The 25,008-nt window shown below is 38.6% G+C and overlaps 1 protein-coding gene across 1 annotated transcript; it reads left to right on the forward strand.

Annotated features, from left to right (window-relative positions):
- Positions 1-2,287: 2,287 nt before the first annotated feature.
- elovl4b (ELOVL fatty acid elongase 4b) lies at positions 2,288-24,355 on the forward strand. The gene is made up of 7 exons (XM_077219173.1): positions 2,288-2,516; positions 6,008-6,098; positions 6,213-6,400; positions 8,483-8,563; positions 19,833-20,004; positions 21,182-21,309; positions 22,642-24,355. Exons 2-7 carry the CDS (start codon positions 6,032-6,034, stop codon positions 22,915-22,917), a joined length of 912 nt encoding a protein of 303 aa, XP_077075288.1. The 5' UTR covers positions 2,288-2,516; positions 6,008-6,031; the 3' UTR covers positions 22,918-24,355.
- The last annotated feature ends 653 nt before the right edge of the window (positions 24,356-25,008 follow it).

The following is a 25,008-nucleotide window of genomic DNA, read 5'->3' on the forward strand; positions in this document are numbered from 1 at the left end:
CGCTCAATTCGAAATGACATGTCAACCGAATCTGCACTACTTTATTTACATTCCATGATTTTCAGCCACCTCAATTACTGTTTAACAAGTTGGTCTCCAGCAAGTCAGAGCGCAAAAAGACCTTTGGAAACATTATATAAACAAGCCATTAAAATCATGGACAAAAAACCAAGGCACTATCATCACTGTGCAATTTTAAAAAAACACAGCCTTTTAAACTGGGACAGTATTCATAAGTTTTTAGATTTGAGTCTTATATACAAAGTGACACATGATTTGGCCCCAGCTCGTCTGGCTGAGTTCATCAGGCAAAGAAACAGCTCAGAGCGTGTCACTCGAAGCTCTGCCAGAGGGGACTGTGTTGTCCCTCTGCGCAGGAGCGGTTTTAGTCGCTCGGCCTGGTCAGTGAGGGGCGTCGCTGAATGGAACTCTAAACCTGAGGAGGTTAAACAGCTCAACACTTACAAGGCTTTTATTAAAAAAAGTGAAAATTTGGCTCATTAACAATTATGTCTGCCAACATTAAAAGCCGAGCCTATTGAGTTGTATTATATATTTAATATACTATAGCCTTTTTGAAAATGTGTTTTTGTGTGTCTTATCATTGTAACAGGTACAGTGTACCCTAAGTTATCTTATAGTGTTATTTATATTGTAGTCAATTTGCCATAGACTTGTAAATGCATTTTCTTGTTTGTATTGTAATGTTTTTTTTTACATCTTGGCCAGGGGACTACAGATGAAAAATAGCCTTTTGGCTAATTCGGCTTTTTTAACCATGTTTGTTCATGCGATATATGAAATTGCACTGTCCCCTTAATAAACCAATAAATCAAATCAAATAAAAATTTAACACATTACTTTTAAAAGTAACTTTTTACTTTTAAAAAAGAATGCATCATTGATGAATAAAAGTATTAATTCCTTTCAAAAAGACCCCAAACTTTTGAACCATTGTAACTGCAATGTACAAAAAGAAAACCTTTCTGGACTTTCACTAGCTGAATTAAACATGCAAGATGATGAGGTCAAGTGACAACAAACATAATCCTGCTAAAACATTTTTTTTTTCTTTTTGCTAAAACCAGCATAAGCTGGTCTTAGCTGGTTTGGGCTTATCTCAGCCTGATCAAGCTGGTGTTCAACTCGTCTCCCAGCCTAAAACCAGGCTTACTTACAGTCTTACATACCAGGGTAGACCAGGTAAGACCAACCAATTCACATATATTTATACAAATACATTATTACTTCTGGACTCTGTCTCATTTTGAGGTCTTAGTCATTATACCATAAGTTTGTGTAAAAACACATGATTGATTTTTAGACTACCATGTGGTTATAAAACTTATATATTTTTGATGATTTCATAAAATGATCAGACAAAGTTTATGTATTTTTTCTGCAAACTACTATGCATTGAACTTACAAGAATAAGAAAACAAACAAAATATGTGTTCTAGGGTTTGCTGCCACCTTGTGTCTACATTGTGTCCTCACATTGGGACAAAATATTTTCAGCAACAGGTTTTTTTTTCAGCAACAGGTTACTCCTCAGTATGTATGGATTTGGGATTTTTATTCACAGGTCTGTCAGTGTAAAAAAAAATATCATTACTTTATACAATATAACATTAATAAACTAGAATACCACTGTATAATGTATACAATACCACGTAGAACTAAATTAGAACAATATAATATAATATAGTATAATATAATATAATTATTAGAAATGAAATTATTAAATCAATGAAAACAATTATTTTTTTAATCTAATAAAAATGTCTCCTGTCAGTGGAAAATGATCGTTAAAACACATTATACAGTAGGCATAACAACAGTTGTAGTAAACATCACTGCATGCCAATATGATGTAGAACTAGAATTATAGCCTAATTATTAGCTATGAAATCATTAAATATGAAATATATATATATATATATATATATATATATATATATATATATATATATATATATATATATATATATTTATACAAATTGAGAACAAAGTACCTAATGATCAAACCTGGATGCATTTTATTAAAACTTAGTAGCCTGGTTAAACTATAGCCGTTTATATAGCCTATTAAAAAAAACTATAGCCATATGCCTATTCGAAATATTTTTGCTTAGACCCAAATAGATAATATTTAAGTTAAGACAAGCGCTGCTGATGCATCGATTAACCTCCCCCAGATAAGACAAAGGTTTAACGCCTAAACAAAGGAGTTATCCGAGCGCACCGGCATGAGCCCCACATGGCGCGACTGCGCATGCTCAGTGCCGGACAGCCCGGTGTCCAGTCAGTGTCTGCTTACACTGATCAGATGCGTTTGCCTCATATGCTCCGGTCCCGTTAGTTACATCCTGTTTGCCTTCGAGTTATTGTTGCCAAATCTGCGGGGTTGATGTGTTTAAACGCACACTGTAGATTTAAATCCAAACATTTATTCACTCTCATATTCCACCTGGGCAGCACTGCACCTGATGTCGGCATAGGCACGCGCTCGCAAGGTAAGACTGTGTGTGGCAAGTGCATTTTCTGCATCCGTTCAGGGTTTCTAGATCTGCGTTGTTGTCTTGGAAATGTGCATGTAGTTAAATGCAAATGCGTTCACTGCAAAATGTCAGATTCAGTTAAATCGCTTTAATGGAGATTAGTCATGTTCCCTACTGGAGCAATTCAGTGGCTCGTTTACGGGGCCTTTAAGCTTGATATCACAGACGAAAATTTAAAAGTTCCACAAATAGCTTTTTATTTTCTAGTTCTTGAGAATCTTGCACTAATGCTAACTCTAGCCTATTATGCATAATTACATGCAATTGAACCTAAACCAAACCTTTACCCTATAGTAGTTAATTATTATTACTCTGTACTTAAAAGCTATTAAATAATTACACTGTAATACTGACACAATAAAATAACGTGTAACCACTTGTTAATATCAAATGAACCACGTATAGTAATTATTGTTACCTTTAGTAATTTCTGCCTGATCTGAACTCGTTAATCGATTTTTAACCTAATGCACTTAGATTGATTATCAAGTAGCCTACTGTTAGTTTTCGACAAATAACTAATACATCTTGCCCAGTTAATTTTCCGCATAGCCTAAGGTAGGCCTACGTTTAGGATATTTGACAAATTTGTAGCCTACAGGATGAATCTAACTGCCAAAAACATTGAAGAACCTTTTTTTTTTTATTCAGTGCATACAATTCTGCTCACGTTCGTATCATTTCATATGCTCTCTTCGTTTGCTCATATCAGTAATAGCCTACTTATTAGACTGTTGGCTACAGTTACCTGCTGCAACTTTTTTAGTTTCGTTTCGTTTATGTTAGCTTGTATTTGAAGCATCTGTTGGTGATAATAACCTTCATAGTGATCATCCCTTTGAGAGCTGCGGCCTCAGATGTGGGTTGCTGAGCATTGTACTTACACTTTAAGCTCGTAGATCAAAAGGAATTAAAGCCTGACTAACAAATGTTCGTGAAACCTGCTGACACACGCGCGTGGAGGCTTTTGTCTTCTCCAGGGACGGACGGGAACTTAGCACTGTCCGGTGACATGTTTATTTTAACAGTGCGTCGTCTCTTCTGTTTTAGGGCTGGTTCACACAGATCGCGTTTTTGCTTTGAAAAACGCGAAATGCGGGCAGTGGAATGGGGAAAACCCGCAAGGTCTCGAGATGCATCTTAGCTTAGCCTATTTTATTGAGCGCCAGAATAAATACATTTAAAAAATAGCACAAAGGAATGGAAAAACGCGTTCTGTGTGTAGTTGCAAAATCATAATTGCCAAGTGGCCTCAAAACATATTTTAAAACATATTTTATGAGCAGCATTTTGGGTGAACTATCCCTTTAAGGCCCGTTCACCCCAAGGACGATAACTATAACTAAGATAACGATACAGCTATAGTTCTAAAAAAGAAAATCTCAGTATTAAAGAATGGGTAGGCCTATAACGATAACGGCAAAGAGAAACGATATGGATGGAATCACTTTCAGAACGATAATGGCTGATGAATGATAACATTGACAGCCAATAAGAATCAATCCTGCTTTCAGAGCTTGAGCATTTTAAGCATGCGCACAGAATAAACGGAATGATATCATCAGCTGGTGTGGATGCTAACATAGGACATCTTTATATTTGTCGTTTTTGGTGTGAACGGGTCTTACAAATAAAATAACGATAACAGCACAGAGAAACAATATAGTTGGAATAACTTTTTAGAACGATGTATCAGCTGCTGAATGATAAAAACAGCCAATCAGAATACGTCCTGCTGTAATGAGCTTGAGCATTTAAAGCTAAAATAGTCATCATTATTGTTCCTGGTGTGAATGGGCTTTTAAAACCTTTTTTTCGAACATTTCCACTTTTGCTTTTTTTGGGGGTTGTCACAATTTACATGAAAGGGTACATTCGAAAAACACACATTTGTGTAACTAGACTTTTTCCTCTTATAGTTACTAAAGACCTTGTGACAACTAGCCCCGGTCTTCGCTATAATGAAAATGAAGACTTAAGTATTGTGTGACTTTGAGTTTGTTTGTGAAACATGTTCATAATTAATGTGACTCTGCTAGTACATCTGTGTGAAAATAGTCAAAACACCAGCTGATTCGAAGAGATTGTGCAAAAATGATAAAAGCATTTCAGGAACACTTGATTTGATATTTTCCATCAAATCCAATGACATTCAGACCTTTTAAGTACAGTATGACTTCAGTTTCATGTTTTGAGAACAATACATACAACAAGGAATATGTATTGTTTCTTTTATTTGTGTGACTATATTCTTATGCAAAACAAAAAAGTTCAAGTTTAACCTGATATACTGTAACCATAATATTTTTAGCACAGCTTATTCTCTCACTGCTTTCCTGGCAAATGTTGATTTCGTGTTATATTTTATTTGGGACCAGTACCGTATAAAGCTGTCCAGTTTTCCTTCAGTTTGTCTTGGTGCAAAACGATAGGGCTGCTAAATAATGCACGGGAGACAGGCGGATTATGTAACAACACTGGTGAACTGTGACCCAGATTAATTCTGCTTACCTGGCACTCAGGTGTGGAATATGATTTAGTTGTGACTGGATGATTTAAAGACAGCCTTGAAAAAACAGTGACACCCACTTCTCTGTAATACACATCTGTCACTGTCTTTCAATATGGAAAAAAAAATCCATACATACAAAACACAAACACATAATTTTTATATTTTAGCATGCTATTACCAGGGTTGTTATAGTTAACTGAAACTAAAACCATAGAAAAATCATCGAACACTTTTCTTAAAACTTTTATATATGATGCATTATAAAAGTATTTTTAATGCAATAATTATGCCTTGTAATGCATGAATAATTGTAACCACATTTATAATAAATTATTATGTTACACCATTAGAAAGTATAATGTATTCAGAAGTATCAAGAAATCTGCATAAATTATAACGCCTTTTAACTTTGGTTAAAATTATTTATGAAAAGATATAATACGTACATTATGCATTACACAAAGTCTTCAAGTGAAGGGTTACCAAAACAATTTTTGTTGCTTGAAATAAAATAATCTATAAAAAACTTTAACTTATTTTATTTCAGCTAGTTGCCAACGCAATATTCCTCTTTTTTATTTAGTTCAATTTGATGTACTAAAAAAAAAAAAAGACAAATATACAAAAATTAAACTGAAAACATACAATTTAAAATAAAATAAAAACAATTCAAAATATGAATAAAAACTATAGTAGTATTTCAATGATGCTAAAATAACACTGACTATTATCCATCATACATTTTAGATCAGTTGTTGTGTAACAGAATCTTATAACAGCACATTTATGCTGCACAATATGATCAGCAATCAAAATCCAACATTTAGTCTTGTGAAATGATCTTTGTGCGACACGCTGTCCTGAAGGAATTCATTTCATATTGTGCAAGGAAAATCACTTTTAAACTGCGTCTATTCTGTTTGTTCCTTCACAGGATAATCATCTTAGAACTAGAGCCATGGAGACAGTCGTTCACTTCATGAATGACTCAGTAGAGTTTTATAAATGGAGCCTTACCATAGCAGGTGAGAATATTCTCAAACATATCTTCCTATATAGCAATATATAAGAATATTACAAATTTGCAAACGAAATACGAATTCCTGAAATGAATTGTGCTTTATGTGTTTAAATCTCAGACAAGCGCGTGGAGAAATGGCCAATGATGTCATCGCCGCTCCCCACCCTGGGGATCAGCGTTCTCTACCTGCTGTTCCTGTGGGCCGGACCCCTTTACATGCAGAACCGAGAGCCGTTTCAGCTCAGAAAAACCCTCATTGTGTACAACTTCAGCATGGTGCTGCTAAACTTCTACATCTGCAAAGAGGTCTGTTCAGCTCCTTCTTGTCAATCCATTTGAATCTAATGGGACCAATCAGGCACAGTTGCATGGACGCATCATGGGTGATGCGATAGTATGTTTCAAATGGTAATAATATCCTAAATACAGTGGTACTGCAATATTTATAGTAAAAAAATATATAGTGCGAAGTCTGCATTATGCATTTACTTCACGAAATCACAGGGTTCTGTTTGTGTCTCTTGCAAAAATAAGCAGCATATACACAAAAAGGTTTGCTTTTCACATGCATTCTGAGTGGAATGCAACTGTACTGTGATAAAAAAATTGAATACTTAAACACCCTTACAAACAAGATAAATATTGTGAATTACATTACATATATTTTTTCTACATCAAGTTGTTTTAAGGATACACCTCACTACATTTGTGTTAAAAAAATTTGCTTAAGAAATTGATTTAGCATGAAAAGTGAAGAATTGCACACATATATAATATATACAGAAAAAAAAATAGATTTACAGTATTGGCCTAAAGTGATTTCAGGAAGGGATATTTGTTAATTAATGACCCTACAAGTCTGATTAAACCATCATAATTTGAGGAACATCTTATATATACATATTTTTTAATATTTTAAACATGAGGGAAGAACTAAACACTAAACTTGGTTAAAGTTTTTATCTGACAAAATGATTTGGCAAAAAAGGCAAACTACAGCTGAAAATGAAAGGAAAAGAAGTGAAAAATGCATTAATAAAAAAGAAAATAAAAAAGCTCACAGAAACTACAACATAATCCGTTATCGACTACAACATAATAGGTTATTAATATTTTCTTGGTTCTCTCACGTTTTTGCATATGTTCATAATTTCTTTGTATGACAGCCTGGCCAAAAATGATGTCTGCACAAGTTGGCATGTTTCATTGAATTATTATCACATACAGTAAAAACTTGCATATTGTTGCCCTACAGTTGGTTTGATTGCTTCTATTGCTCTCCTCATTTTACATACAAGCGTCTGTAAAATGATTAAATGTAAATGTAAATAATTGACTCAAAGCACAACTACACAATATACTGACACAATCTTTAACAAATTTTAAATAATATTTGAATAAAGGTTGAAGATGTCAATTTTCAAAGGCCAGACATCACCTTTGTCCACTACTGTATATAAAAAAATATAAAAATATATATAAAACAATTATTTGTAAAAAAAACAACAAACATATATATATATATATATATATATATATATATATATATATATATATATATATATATATATATATATATATATTGCTGTTCATAATAATATAATATAATTTAATATAATATAATATAATATAATATAATATAATATAATATAATATATTAAATATAGTAAATGTAAATAATTGACTCAAAGCACAACTACACAATATACTGACACAATCTTTAACAAATTTTAAATAATATTTGAATAAAGGTTGAAGATGTCAATTTTCAAAGGCCAGACATCACCTTTGTCCACTACTGTATATAAAAAAATATAAAAATATATATAAAACAATTATTTGTAAAAAAAAAAACATATACATATATATATTGCTGTTCATAATAATATAATATAATATAATATAATATAATATAATATAATATAATATAATATAATATAATATAGGACATGTCAACTTCCCACATACAGTTTGCAACAATCCTTGAGTTATTCATTAGGATTTTACCAAGATTTTATTTTACATATGAAGTGTTCACTGTGTGAAAAAACAGCACTGCAGTGATTTCAGCCCAACAATAGTGCAATAATGTACAGACAGACCACAGACAGGTCAGACGTTTCGGAACTAGATGACTGGCTCAAAAATACATTGTGACATATTTGACTTCTTACACAGAGTTACACAGAGTTGCTTGTGTCATAAGTTATCTGCAACAAACATAAAATCAGCAATGAAAGGACACAGAAACGCACAGTCTACATTTGACAAAAGCTCAAGGAATAAACTGTGGCAAAGCAACAAGTCCATCACATACAGACTTCACCTTTAACCTTTCCTTGAGCACATATTAATAATAATGAATAATGTCAATGTTTTTCTGTCTAGCTGCTCTTGGGCTCCCGAGCGGCCGGATACAGCTACCTCTGCCAGCCTGTCAACTACTCCAATGATGTTAATGAAGTCAGGGTAAGAAATACACTGCCATGCCTTACTAAATGCCCACATAGACTGCTATTGTTTTTATATGAAGGTAGTTATAATGACTATACAGACTAACACAATCAAAAAAAAAAAGCCAAGATCTTGTAGACCTTTAGCACTCAGAGGGTTTTTACAGCTGTAAGGAAAAGGGAGAAAGTTGAGGAGAGGCTTAACTGTAATCAGGAGGATGGAATGCAGAATCCCAGGATACCACTTTCACTGACGTTGGAGAGAGTTTCCTCATGCTGTTATCTTGGCATTCATCATCACCCTCATTGGCAAGCTTGGTTTCTCTGGTGACATGAGGACAGAAATGAGGTCAGGAGTTTCTCCACCTGTAGGCCACTCCTCCATTGTCATGGCTCTTGCTAACAGTGTACCTAAAGTGCAAATTCATTCAAAATGAGTCATTATATAACTTTATCTAAATTGACTTTAAGACACTCATAACGCGAACAGTCGCACTGTAGTAAGCTTTGGTTATGTGTGACGGGTCACTCCATCCTACTGTTGCTGCTTACACATCACCACGGACAACCCCTTGGAACAGGTTTCTTTATTGCTGGAACACAGTATGACAGTGTTGAATCGTGGGTTCAGCAAATAGATCTCGGGACAACAATCCATTATCTCTTTATCTCAGTGTTGGTAAGTGCAATACAAATACAGGAATGTATTTGTGCTAGTTACAAATGTATGTGATACTTGGGGAATAAACCAAATTAGATATCAAACATATTCACAACAAAAATGCATAACTTGTATGTCTATGAAATAAAATAAGACTGTGTGATCGTATAGTGGTTTTAGAATATTTAGGCTGAATTATAATCTCTACATACAACATACAGTACATTTCAGCAGTACAAAAATGAAACTACTTGATCCATTTTACATTATATTGAAATAACAAAATAAGGAACATTATCATTGCAAACGCAGCACTCGAGCACATGTTTGGCTAATCTCAAGACTACCACACTGATCTGCAAGATAGCTAAACTCGATTTGCACACAACAAATAACATGACGATAAAACAATTTACACAACATAAAATTATTACCTGGAACACAGTATGACAGTGTTGAATCGTGGGTTCAGCAAATAGATCTCGGGACAACAATCTAAATAGCATGTAAAGCAATTGACAATTAGCACGCTAGTTCACATGAATATATGCTTGGTTGCAAATCTCTAAAACATGGCTTTACAAGACACATAAATCATCAACTAATCTCAAAATAGTTAACTGAAATCATTATAAGTACATTGCGTGACAAAATACGAGACATATGTACTTAGAATTATAAGAAAACATTGATTGTCCCAGACCTCCCAAATTGCGTGACTTACCCATTATCTCTTTATCTCAGTGTGGGTAAGTGCAACGCAAATCCCACAGTCACACTGAACCAAACTGCCCCTAGATGGCGTATTTGCATCACTTTTAATATAATTTAACTAGCAACTCTTTTTACTCCGTTACATACACCCCCCTGAAAATTTTGTTAAAATGTGGCAACATCCATGAAAATCTGGTAGACAGAAAGAAAGGAAAGGACCATAAACAAAAATGTGTATCACGAGCACTGATGTACCAAAATCTCAATATCAAAAATTCTTCCATGAGAAGTGCGTAAACACAGGCTGGTACCAAACCCCATATTTATCACAGAGAAACAGAGATGCCATCTACACCTCACAGTGTTGTACATAACTTTGCCCTTACAGTTTAGAGAATTTCAGGAAATAAGCACAGATCACAGATCCGGCTGGCAATGAGGAAAAAAAAAAAAAAAAAGTCTAATTGGACATACTAAACTCCCATTGACACTGCAATGAAACTAAATGCAGACCCTAAAATGGGTTCAGTATTCCCCAACAATCTTTGGCCTGACATCTCACAAATAAGCCTATTTGGATTCCTGACACTTCTTCCACATCTGGTGACAACTGAAGGGGCTTGTGTGTTAGGAGGATGCGCGCAAACAACTTGGTCTGGTCTAACCTCCACTAGATGTGGAGTGTCACTAAGGGCAACAGATCTATCAACAGGTAAGTGTGCAATGTCGTATACTAGGTCTGGTGACTTGTCAGTGTGTGCATGAGTGATTTAGTCAGTTACAGAGTCATCAAGAACACTGGAGATGACCAGTCAGATGAACGGCAGGACAGAGGCATCTACGGATAAGGCCTTCTCAACGACGTCTTCCTCAGGAACACTCTCACTCTCCGCTTCCGCTAGGACCGGCGACTGCATGAGCCAGTTCATGGTGCGTGTCTGAGAATCCTCCTTATCAGCCACTGCCACAGAGCTCTGTGCACCAGCACACCAGTTATCAGACTGTGACTCCTCAAGGGATGCCAGGTTCCCCTCATGTCCAGGGAATGTCAGGAAGTCTACAGGGAGCAGCATGTTTCTGTGTACGACTTTTTCCTTCCCTGTGACAGTATCTTTGATTCGGTACACATTGACTGCGGATCTCACAGACACCACATCGAAAGGAGTTGAGTCCCACCTGTCCGCAATCCGCACCGCTTCAGATAGGTCTCTCTAAGGTTGTGCACAAACTCATGGTGGCTGATAACATTGGAGTCCTCCAGAACATGGTGAAACATGATATCAACAGGCAAGCGTGGGATCCGCCCAAACATCAGGAAAAACGGTGCAAAGCCTGTCGTCTCATGTACCGTGCAATTATAACAGAAGGTCAGCATTTGGAGCATCTGTGGCCACCTGCACTTGCACTTCGGAGGAAGAGCTCTTATCATGCCTCCAAGAGTTGTGTTGAACCTTTTTGCAATGCCATTGCCCATGGGATGATACAGAGTCGTATGGGATTTATGCACACCTGCCATCTCAAGTAGATCTTTAAGAAGCCGGCTCTCAAAGTTAGCTCCTTGATCTGAATGTATTCTTTTCGGGAACCCATAGATGCTGCAGAAAAATGTATCCCAAAGACATCAGGCAACTTGTTTTGCAGACTGGTTCCGACAGGGGAAAGCGAGAGCTAGCTTCAAGAAATGGTCTGTGACAACAAGAACATCAGTGGTCTTCTTGTCACCCAATTCCGCTGTCCAAAAATCGATGCAAATCAGCTCCATGGGAGCTGAGGTGCGGGTATTCTCGAGAGGAGCTCGGGCGTCTGGCTCAGGAGTTTTCCCTAAGATACATCTCTGACAGTGCTTCACGTAACTCACAATATCTCTCTGCATGCCTGTCCAAAAAAATCGTTCACTGGCCAGAGAGAGTTTTCTTGTGCGGCCTTGGTGACCAGCTATATCATGAACTCCATGAAGAACTTGTTGTTTCAAAGCTTCTGGGGTGACAAACTGAAAGATGTTCCTGTCCATGTGGCGGTCCCTCTTCACTCTGTAGAGGAGTCCATTGCGCACCCTCAGCTTCTTCCAGTGTTTCAACAGCCTGAGTACAGGGCTCGGCTCACCTGCTCTCTCGCGACCATTTGGCTTCCTACGCCGCTGTACATACAAGAGGACTCTGCTGACTACAGCATCTTGCTGTTGTAGATTGTGCAATTGGCTGAGTGGAATGGTAGTGGATGGATCTTCCCCAGGCAGTTGCAGTGACTCTGGGCCTGTGCAAAACAGCTGAGAGACCCCCCCCAGTGCGATGGGCATCCATGACTGCTGACACCTGACACCTCAGCACTGATCGCACCTCCAAAAGGCAAACAGGGATCCGGTTCAGGACCCAGGACCTCATCAACATGGTCAGCGGTAGTCTGAACAGCTTGACAATTGGTGGTCATTCGAAAAGCATCTTGCACTGTGCCGGTGACAACTCCATTGACTTCATTCAACAGAGACAAGTAAGGCCGTTTCATCAGACGATGACTAACACAGGACTGGACAAAAGGTTCACGGCTTAGGGCATCAGCAACGGTATTCTTCGGTCCTGGGACATACTTCAAATCAAAGTCATATGCAGCTAGTTTCGCCACCCATCTTTGTTCACATGCATCCAACCTGGGTTTCGTTAGGGTGTAGGTCAAGGGATTGTTGTCAGACCATGCAGTGAAGTGCACACCTTTTAGCCAGTGGGAGAACTTATCACATATAGCCCACTTCAAGGCAAGGAATTCTAATCGATGCGCTGGGTAGTTCAATTGGGCACGTGACAGTGTTTTGCTAGCAAAGGCCACTGGCCTTGCAACCTCTTCACCAGGCTGAAGCTGGGAGATGACTGCGCCAATCCCATCAAACGAAGCCTCTACTGCCAGGATGAACGGCTTCCCGAAGTCAGGATGGGCTAACGTCACAGTGTGTTATAGATCATGCTTTAAAGTGTCAAAGGAATCCTGACACTCGGGGGTCCTGTCTTCTGGCGTGATCTTCACAGGACTGCAGGACTTTTTCTTAGGTTTCCTTCCTCTCAGAGCTTTCCCCCCATTGTTCTGTTCAGATAGAAGCTTGAAAAGGGGTCTGGCCTTAGCCGAACACCCTGCAATGAAATGTTGATAGTATAGCACCATCCCTAAGAATGACCGAATCTTCATCTGCGAAGGAGAGACCCCGTCACTGTCCATTAGATCAGACACCTGTATCCGGCCAATGGCTTCAACCTTTCCAGGGTCCGTCTGCACTCCCGACTCAGTGATGACATGGCCAAGAAACCTTACTGTTCTCCGCAGAAAGTAGCACTTTTTCGGAGCCAACTTGAGGTTGTTGTTCTTCAAACGAGAGCAAACCATCTCCAAACGCTCAAGTGCAGGCTGTACAGTAGGAGCAAAGACCATGAGGTCATCCAGGTAACATAGGAGACTGGTGAAATTCTCATTCCCGAAAATGGAAAGCATCATTCGCATGAATGTAGCTGGGCTGTTCGACAGACCTTGAGGCATCCGGTTGTATTCATGTAGACCAAAGGGGGAAGAGAAAGCAGTGTACTTCCTATGGTCTTCATGCAAAGGCACAATGTAAAACCCAGAGGTCAGGTCCATGGTGGAAAAGTAGACATTTCCACCAAGTGCAGCGAGAGCATCGGCCTGGTGAGGCAGTGGGTGTGCGTCCTTAAAGGGTCACTCCACCCATTTCAACATTAATCTTTATTGAAAGTGGGTTATATATGTAGTCGAAATGTAAAAGAAATTTTGAATTTGGTGCCCTCTTGACCGAGAAAAGACAGAAAATAACTTTGGGGCGCATTTGTATGTAAGACAACAACTCCCACAATGCAGCTCCGCAAGCCACTCCCACTAATCCAGAACAGCGCAAACATCAGAGAAATCACTCTTCCGTCTACAAGAAGGCTAGCTGCCAAATGAGTTTGAAATTCATTTCACAAAAAATGTCTAGTTAGTTGGCTGTGGCGAGCAGGACGAGGGCGAGGGACGTGAGAGGACGACGCGAGTGATAATGAATGACACCTGTGCAGCGGTCTCATATCTCTCACGGAGGAGCGGAAGCACAAAAGGAACAGGCCTGATTTTATGTTTTGTTTCTGTTGTGTGTGGCCAGCTGGCTTATACTTTTGTTTTGTATTTATTTATTTTACTATTAAAACGTTCAAATGTTCGCCGGTTCCAGCCTCCTTCTTCCCACAACAACGAACCCCGTTACATTGGCAAACATTAGTGAATTTCTCGTTTGTATTTCTTTCTATATGGTGAATTATTGCATGATACCTGGATGTTCAGTCAGGCGAAACTAGGATGGTTCACATCACAACACAAACGTCCGTGTGGTCGTCTGATTCAGAGATTTCGTCCAGGAGAAATTGCGATCGTTGAAATTCTCTGCAGCAGACGGACTCTATCTGTGTCCGTAGCGCACAGCGACAGCACACGCACCAGCAGCCCGCCTCAGCTCGACCCAGTCCGGGCTCCTCGTCCGCGACAGGCAGCCGCCTCCTGATCCTCCATCAGCCTCAGCTGCTCTTCACTATATTGCGGCTCGTAAAGATAGCCACGAACAGCGGATTCGAGCAGCAGAATTTCAAAATCCTCTACTTCCATATCATGTTTAGTTTCTTCCGTCATTGTCGTAACTTCCTATATCCACAGCGCTTGTTAGCTTAGCTTATAAACAAGATGGCTGATATTGCTTTCAGTATCTGCAAGTGAAGTCCCACCCACTGATCTGTGATAGCTCTGTTAGCGCATTAGGCACAACCCCCTATGGGCGGGTTTGAAAGGGTGGGAATTTGTGCTTGTAGTCTATACAGAAATCCCCCCTTTTTACACTTCCTCCTACAATGACGTCAAATGACCATTTTTGCGTCATTGTAGGAGGAAGTGAAAAAGGTAAATAGTAGATTTCTCTCGTCTCAGGGGAAAATGAAAGAATGTTGCACGACCATTCAATAGTATGACTGGTTGTCTAACAATGGACCTCTTAATGCAAATGGGTGGAGTGACCCTTTAACTGTCCTTGCATTAAGCCATCTAAAGTCCGTACAGATGCGAAGATCTCCATTTTTTTTCCACACAAGGACCAGTGGCGACACATACTCACTGTTGGATTTACTAATAATGCCTCTTTCGGCCATATCATTGAGAGCTGTTCTTAGCTTTTCATAGTGATTTGGAGGCACTCTGCGGTAAGGCAGGCAGAATGGCTTTTCATCCACCAAATGTATCTTGTGCACAAAGTGAGATGCCTCTCCACAGTCCAACTTGTGCCGCGAAAAGATTGTCTGATATCTCTCAATGATCTGCAAGAGCTTGTCTGTCCACATATCAGAGACTTCACACGCATCCAGATCCAGGTCATGTAGACCAAGCTCATCCAATGCTCTCTTAATATCTCCTCTGGACCTTGTCGTAGAAGCACCTGTCACAGCTTGGGAGAAAACTTGAACGCTGTCAGGCTGAGATAAGTCTTCGGCAGCAATGCAGGGAGACACATCTGCTAATTTTGTGTTTCTCTTTAACACTACCAACTCAGCGGTGGGGTTCATGATCTGCACTGGGAGCCATCTATCGCCCCACATCGGTGTAACAACTCTACCAACCAAAACCTTCCTTGGCCTGCATCTTGATTGAGTTGGTTCTACAACCACTGTGCTGCCTGCTGATATAGGTGCCGATGCAGGCAGTTTGCCCCACACAAGATGTTGACTCTCTGGTTGTAGAGTCACACACTGTTGCAGCTTCAGCGTACCCACCTTGACAGGTACTGTGTCACCTCTCCATTTCTCCATATTTGAAAGAACAGAGAAGAAGTGATGACAATCCTCATCAATGCCACCACTGGGTTCAGACATCAACCGCCAATAGCTGTCAGCCTTTCTCATGAAATGAAGGATCTTCTTAATAGCATTGCTACCCAATATCACTTCATCAGTCTGGTCAGGCACCACAAGCATCGGAATAACCATCTTGCAATCGTACACCACCACACACACTTTGTATATAGCTTTAGGTGTGACTTGTTGACCGCCACATCCGACAATGATGACCCCATCAGCCGAATATTTTCTCAGGCCTGAGTTATGCAGCAAGAGGCGTGCTTCTGCTGCTTCGCTCAGTGTGCATGCCATGGAACCACTATCTATCATTGCTTTCAGAGTTATGTTCGCTGCTGAGATAGTGGTATAGAACAAACTATCAGACCTCTGTATTTTATGTAGGCCTTGAAATACAACGGTTATGCTTGGGGGTACTTTTGAACTGAATGACTGGTATAGTGACTCAAAATCATCTGTTTGGTCAGTAGGAGGCTCACAAACAGGGTCTGCACTGTCCTCCTCTTGATGCAGACCCATCATTTTCCCGACTGAGCGGACAGCTGTGCTGGGCAGTTGCGTCTAGAGTGGTCAGGTGAATGGCACAGGAAGCAGAGTTTCCTGTCACGACAGTGAGTCAAGGCAGAATGTGCAGCATCACCACATACAGCACATGGCATGCTATTCAGACCCTCAATCCTGGGAAGTCTAGGCTTAGACACCCTGTTTGACATGGCCTGGGAAGGAGTAGCTCTCTGAAGTAGAATTTTTTCTAACATTGTGATGATGCGGTCAAGAGCAGGGGACTCAGTCAAGTTGGCTGCATGAAGGTCTTGTCTGTCAGGTGAAGACACACCAGCGCACTGCATTTCAACCTTGTTCACGTGAACCTTCTCATGGAGTCTCTTATCCACAGCAGAGACAGTGCCCTTAGAACGAATCTCAGTGTGATATTCATCTAGCACATCTTGGACCTCTTCAACAGACCAATTATCTATTGTCTTTGACCTAAACGTCAAGGCAAGTTCTCTAGATGGACAATTTTTGATAAACATGTGCGTCACTTCCAGGGCGGGGGAGTCTAGTGTTTTACCCTGTTCTTTAAGCCGGTCAGTAGCAACATCCGCAGCCTGATGGAGCCGTAGCCAGTAGTGATATGCACCCTCATCACTCTTTGGCAGTGTAGTGTAAAAGTCTGCTAGGGGGAGGGATGAACAGGGGACAGCAGCAAAATGTTTACGTAGAATACCATAGATGGCCTCCGGGTTCTTAATTACTTTAATTCCACTGTTCCTCATCCCAAACCTCACGACATCTTTTGCTTTGCCTCTGAGATGCGTGAGTATGTCTTCTGCCTGTTGCTCTGCTCTGATATTTATTTTCTTTATGTAACTCCTCATTAAGTCTTCCCACTCAGGAACATTCACTGTGTCTGTGCTATCCCCTCTGAATGTTGGAGGCTCCTTCACCTTCCTGTGAGGTACCAGTTGGACTTAAGACAAGTCCAGACTCTGTGTGGATGTGTTAGTGGGTGCGCTGAGCATGTGTGCTGTGCTAGGCGTGGACACTGCTTGTGTTGGGCTGAGGCGCGCGATAACGCTATCTGCCAGCTGCTGACCAACATTCCTTATTATGTCACTCATTTGACTCACTATGTCAGGTAACAGGGGGGTAGAAATAGGGGTGGACGTATCAACAACTTGTGCGTGTGGTGCATGCTCAGTGTGGTGATTCTGGGAAGAAAATCCGACCCCACTAGCTATAGGGGCCGCTGCAGCAATCTGACTATCCCCTACGACATGAACGTCACCTCCCTGTCCAGGACTATCAAAATCCAAAAAAATCGAGTCCCCCTCCCCCTACCAATGCCTTCACCAAAAGGTGTGCTGATATACCCTTGTCTGTAGCTCATATTGGCGTATCATGCAGCATCAAACAATCAGTAACACAGTGCCAATCAGTAAAAACAAACTGCATGAAATATAGTCAGAAAAGACTAGCAAAGAAAAATGTATCAATAAATAAAAGCAACTGAGGCCTATACTAATGTGCGAAACGATATGCTGTCCACCTGACAGCGTGATGAAGCCGTCCAGTAGAATGGTCCCAGGTCGGAGTGAAGATCCAACTTCAAATCGATGAGTCACGGCACCAATGTGACGGGCCACTCCATCCTACTGTTGCGGCTTACACATCACTACGGACAACCACTTGGAACAGGTTTCTTTATTGCTGGAACACAGTATGACAGTGTTGAATCGTAGGTTCAGCAAATAGATCTCGGGATAACAATCCATTATCTCTTTATCTCAGTGTCGGTAAGTGCAACACAAATACAGGAATGTATTTGTGCTAGTTACACATGTATGTGATACTTCTAATGGGGAATAAACCAAATTAGATATCAAACATATTCACAACAAAAATGCATAACTTGTATGTCTATGAAATAAAATAAGACTGTGTGATCGTATAGTGGTTTTAGAATATTTAGGCTGAATTATAATCTCTACATACAACATACAGTACATTTCAGCAGTACAATAATGAAACTACTTGATCCATTTTACATTATATTGAAATAACAAAATAAGGAACATTATCATTGCAAACGCAGCACTCGAGCACATGTTTGGCTAATCTCAAGACAACCACACTGATCTGCAAGATAGCTAAACTCGATTTGCACACAACAAATAACATGACGATAAAACCATTTACAAAACATAAAATTATTACCTGGAACACAGTATGACAGTGTTGAATCGTGGGTTCAGCAAATAGATCTCGGGACAACAATCTAAATAGCATGTAAAGCAATTGACAATTAGCACGCTAGTTCACATGAATATATGCTTGGTTGCAAATCTCTAAAAAATGGCTTTACAAGACATATAAATCATCAACTAAACTCAAAATAGTTAACTGAAATCATTATAAGTACATTGCGTGACAAAATACGGGACATATGTACTTAGAATTATGAGAAAACATTGATAGTCCCAGACCTCCCAAATTGCGTGACTTACCCATTATCTCTTTATCTCAGTGTGGGTAAGTGCAACGCAAATCCCACAGTCACACTGAACCAAACTGCCCCTAGATGGCGTATTTGCATCACTTTTAATATAATTTAACTAGCAACTCTTTTTACTCCATTACATATGTGACTTAACCAAAGTGATGTGATCACCCCTTTTGTTTACACCTAAAAACATTTGTTTATGATAGATAGATAGATAGATAGATAGATAGATAGATAGATAGATAGATAGATAGATAGATAGATAGATAGATAGATAGATAGATAGATAGATAGATAGATAGATAGATAGATAGATAGATAGATTGATTGATTGATTGATTGATTGATTGGTAGATAGATAGATGATTAGAATAGATAGATGATTAGAATAGATAGATAGATAGATAGATAGATAGATAGATAGATAGATAGATAGATAGATAGTCAGGGGCAGTCATGGCCTAATGGTAACAGAGTTGGACTGGTGACCCAAAGGTTGCTGGTTCGATTCCAGGAATATGACTGAGGTGCTAACCCTCAATCGCTCCCCGGGCGCCACTCAAGGCTGCCCGCTGCTCCGGGTGTGTGTATCCACGTTTGCAGTGTGTGTGTGTTCACTACTCACTACTCTGCTCCTAATGTGTGTGCACTTACTTGGATGGGTTAAATGCAGAGTAATTCAAAATCAAATTCTCAAATTCCAAGTATGGGTTACCATACTTGGCCATCACGTGTCACTTTCACTTTCAGATAGATAGATGATTATTATATATAGATGATTATAATAGATAGATAGATGATTAGAATAGATTGATGATTAGAATAGATAGATAGGTAGGTAGATAGATAGATAGATAGGGCCAACATAAACTGTGATAAATGTGAAAACCGGAAAAACTCTTATCCTGAGAACACGGTTGAAGCTTCAGTTCAAATCTGCCTTCATTACATTGTTAACTTTGTCTGAATGCATGCTGTGTTTTTAATGTTTATTACTGGATGACAGATATCTGTGTCACTAAGACTCGTGGTGTTCCTGCAGATAGCGTCGGCTCTGTGGTGGTACTACATCTCTAAGGGAGTGGAGTTTCTGGACACAGTGTTCTTCATCATGAGGAAAAAGTTTAACCAGGTCAGCTTCCTGCACGTCTATCACCACTGCACAATGTTCATCCTGTGGTGGATCGGCATCAAGTGGGTCCCTGGCGGACAGTGTGAGTATTCATTATTCAGGAAGCAGACCTAACTGTACCTAAATAACTAAATTGCTTCTATTGTTGTTAAATTAAGCCAATTGTGATCATTATAGACTTAGCTGAGCCTATATTAAGCCTAAACCTAAAATGAAGCCAAAATACGTTGTATAATTGAACAAAGGTATGATAGTCTCTATATAAAGCATTTGTCACTTGCAATTTTCAATTTTGGACAACTGTTGAAAACATTTTGTGGCTAGATATGGTGACACACACACACACACACACACACACACACACACACACACACACACACACACACACACACACACACACACACACACACACAAACTCTCTCTCTCTCTCTCTCTCTCTCTCTCAGCTCTCTTTGTGAAGACATTCATTCAACTAATCACATTCACACCCATCACAACTAAGAGCCGAACCCAAACCCTTACCTTAAACCTACCCTTAACCTAATTATAATAACCTTATCCCTAAAAACCAAGGCTTAGCCCTCAAACAGGCCTTTAAAATCATCTCAGAAATTGAGGACTGGCCCAAATGTCCTCACTTTAGTCACTTTGTACTCACTCCGCTGGTCTAAAACTAAAACTGGTCCTCACAAATAGAGTTGCACAAGTATACATATGTTTGTGAACATTTATTTGATTATGCTGAAAATTCTTGGCTTTTTATTTGCTTTTTGGGGCTTGAACAAGAGCAAGGAAGAAGGGATTTGAGGAAAGGGGAGGAAAGGTTAGGAGAGTTTAGGAGGTTTGGAAGGGGGTACAGATGGTCAGAGGGTAATAAGGAGTTCCGGTGAACAAAGGATAATGATCTGAGGACTGCATTTAGATGATTGGATGTTGTAATCTTGTTTCTCAACAAATGCTGGTGACATTCCCAGGATATTTGATATTCAGCGCTTGATGTTAACTTAAGCAATATAAAAGTATGTGGCACCTCCTGATGCATCTTGAAGCAATTTACCTCATTCATGAAACTCAATCAGACTGGATTTCTGTTGATCAAAAATTTCCAGATGAATTAATGAAAATTGATTTTGTTTGTGATCCATGAAAGAGTCTCATTGTCCCAAAAAATACACCATGATCCTAATCCGGAAACGTAATCAATATTTTGTTGGACCAAGATATGTTTTGATGTTATAAATCTCCTTTCTTCTTCACAGCTTTCTTTGGAGCTACAATTAACGCAGGCATTCATGTGCTGATGTACGGCTACTACGGCTTGGCAGCGTTCGGCCCAAAGATCCAGAAGTACCTGTGGTGGAAGAAATACCTCACTATTATTCAGATGGTAGATAAACACTTCACATCCCTCTTAACTCCTCAAATTGCAATATCAAAAAACAATAATTTGATTGGCTGAAATACAACTGTGCATGGACTCAACTGATTTGTCCTGCTATTAGTTTTCATAGCTCAAGATACACAATTCAAATGTTTAAATTTCAAATCTATTTAGGTAAATAAGCTGAATTAAGCTGGATTTTAAAGTCCCCCTATAGTCAATATTTTTATCCCTTAAAACTCATCTTTGATCTTCAAAATGACATATTTAAAAAAATGTTCCTTGAAAAAAATTTCTTCATGCCTTAAAATAGCTTGAATGTAACTTTACACCCTTGCCTCATTTAGAATATGAATATGAATTCTATGATTATGCAAATGAGCCCCGCCTCCACTCACTCACTCAGCTCAGAGATCCACTCGTTGAACTGATTGGTTACAAGGTAGTTTGTGATGTCAGAAAAAACAGCAATTTCAAAACGTGTTTTTGAGATTGTCTTTGGTTGACATGTATTTTGTACATGGTTTGTCTTAAAGCATAAAAACAATTTTAAAAGCTTGATTTTCACCACAGGGGGACTTTAAAATGCATCGTTACTTTAAAAGTTCTATGTTTTGATTGCACAATTTAATAATCAGTTATAAATACTATTTTAAACATTATTATAATAATAAAAATCCGACATTCATTTCTTATCCAAAATACAATCTGATGTATTTTTGTCAATATTCCGCTACTCCAATTACACTCATGTCTTTAGCATTCTTTTGAAAATAATTAAGAATCAATATGTTAATTCAATGCAGATCTTTCCGAATTATTCAGCAAATAATCGAATCACTGTCAGCAACTATAAGCAGCAATTGGTAACTTGAATGTGTCTGGCCTCCAATGTCATTCACTTCCAGTTGTTTTAACTGTAAATAAACAGTCTGTTATGCTGCATGATATTGCAAAGAGGTATTTGTTATCATATTATTTGAATTAATCATCGTAATCATAAGCACACTGATTTGTAGTACAAATAGTTTTACAGATTACTGCACGTTTTTCTTCTAGTTATTAATTTACTTATAGCTGCAAATGAATCGGAAGTAGCCTATCGCACATTCTAAGAAAATAGTTTATTTTCACGTTGCAAAATAAGGTGAATATAGTGATTGTGTTCAAGCTAAAGTGGTAAAATACCATTAACCAAACAGAACATCTCTTGGTGAGTACAAATTGTCATTGTACGATTTAATTTGACATCTCAAAGCTCTTCTAGGCTACTTGAAGCAAGCAAAGTCTTCACAGTTGCAGATTTCTGTTACACACAACTGTCTACTGTGTTTTTAGATCCAGTTCCACGTCACCATTGGCCATGCCACACACTCTCTTTACACGGACTGCCCGTTCCCGGCCTGGATGCAGTGGGCTCTGATTGGCTACGCCGTCACTTTTATCATTCTGTTCGCCAACTTTTACTACCAGACCTACCGCCGCCAGCCACGGCTCAAGTCAGCCAAATCTGCCGTTAACGGCGTCTCCACAGTAACCAATGGCACCAGTAAGGCACCTGAGGTCACGGAAAACGGAAAGAGACAAAAGAAAGGAAAAGGAAAAAATGACTGAAAAGAAACATGGAAACACTGGGTCTCGTGGGGTTCAAAAATGCCCATGTAATCTCAACCATTACAGACTGTTTGGTAATTGTAAAAATGAAATTGGTATTTTTTTGGTTAACTTGCTCATTGTATTTCAAACTAGGGACAGCGCAACCAATTCTGTGTGATGTCACTTTCTTTTCACTTTCAACTCCTGATGTTTAGGCTACTTGTGAAAATTTTATAATCTAAAATGTCCATTGTGGCATGCCGAATCTGAACGGCAAACTGCTTTGAGATGTTGATTTATCATCACAGAATGACAGATACATATGCTTTTTCACAGAAACTGAAACTTAGCTGATTCTCTTAAAGTTTTTATCCCATATATAGGCAGCTGATGAAAGATTCTTACATAAGTGGCTCATCTGGATGCTTCACATTTCCTTCATCTGGTCTCAGTGACAGACAGCTTTCTTCACACTCTTGAATGCTGAAACAAGTGATATGGAGTAAATCAAGATGCAATACTTAATCACTTCCATAACAATTATGAATAATCACACAAATTCCACAATCTCATTTTCTATTTTGTTTTTAGCTATAATTATTGTCTGTTTAAATCTTTACTTGTAGTGAAACAGTGGTGTTTAAGGACTCTGGCGACCGTTATTACAAATAGGCGATATTTAAAGAGGGAATACAAAGAATACATTTCTACCAAAGAAAATCACTTTATATTTGGTGGGTTTATACTTTTGCATTAGATATGTTTCATTTAATTTTTCTGTACTAAACGAGTTCCTGAGAATGCATGCAGTAATGATGCTATCATGGCTTTATACTCGGGTAGTTTTACACGTTTTTGTTCACATGTAAATTTAGACACATATACTGCATACACACACACACTTGTGTCCTTAATATCTATTGCTTTGTGCATGTAGCTTTTTATGAAGTTTTTGCTAAAGTCACATTGCATTACAGCTACACTAATGCTTTTTGTTCCCTTTTATAAACAAAATTCCCTATTAATAAAATCCCACAATTAAAAAGAACAGGTAGACAACTCTCAAAACGTGCTATTTATGCGGCATATTTTCTGTATGAATGAAAACTCTCAAGTTCACACAGGAAGTATACAAGCTGTTTGTGATCTGCACATTGTGATTTTGTTAGTAAGACATTCCTCTCCGGAAATGTAGTCCTAACCCTATACCCATAACTTATCCCTAAAATCAGAGGGAAATGATAACACTGATGTAGAAGCACCTAACCCTGGTTGTAAGCCTAAACTTTTCCTTCAAATCTGATTGATTGATTGAAATGTTGTTCCGAGATCAGCAAAGACAGTTGATTATGTACTTTATCATCGTTCATCGTGTACAGGTTCAATGTTCCTCTTATAATAAATGATTATACCAATTGATACAAAACTGAATGAAATAAACAGGATGTCAACCTCATTTTCTGTCTTGTCTCACTCTCGCTCATCTATATATGTTGGCCTACTACTCAATTACTTACAAATTACTCGTCTTTTACAAATAAAAGCATTACTATTAGTTCACGCCTCAATTTTAAGCATTAAGGACCGTTTACACCAAGGATGATTACTATAACAATAACTATAAAGTTTTGATAGCTACTGTAAAGATAACGAGCTATAACTATTAACGACACAGAGGAAAGTTGGAGTCACTTTGAAAACGATAAAACATTGACAGCCGATCAGAATCCACCCTATTTAACGAGTTAGAGCAAGTGACAGACGACATTACTGCAGCACACGATTATAATAAACAGAACATTGTCGTACGTTGATGTCGTGGACACTAAAGGGATATTAGACTCAGAAATAAAAATTCTGTCATTATTTGCTCACCCTCGTTTCCAACCTGTAAGACTTTCGCTCATCTCCGGAACACATGAAGATCTTTTTGATGAAATCTGAGGAATTTCTGTCCCTCAATTGACAGCTACGCAACTACAACTTTGAAGTTTTAAAATTGATTGTAAGATTGTAAAACTAATCCATATGAATTGAGCGGTTTAGTCCTTCAATCACTTTTTATGATGGACAGATGGAATTTAGGCTTTTATTCACACATAAACATTA

This window comes from Siphateles boraxobius, unplaced genomic scaffold (assembly GCF_051911475.1).
Source record: "Siphateles boraxobius isolate OS27281-9 unplaced genomic scaffold, OSU_SipBor_1 77, whole genome shotgun sequence".
In the NCBI taxonomy this organism is placed as follows: domain Eukaryota; kingdom Metazoa; phylum Chordata; class Actinopteri; order Cypriniformes; family Leuciscidae; genus Siphateles; species Siphateles boraxobius.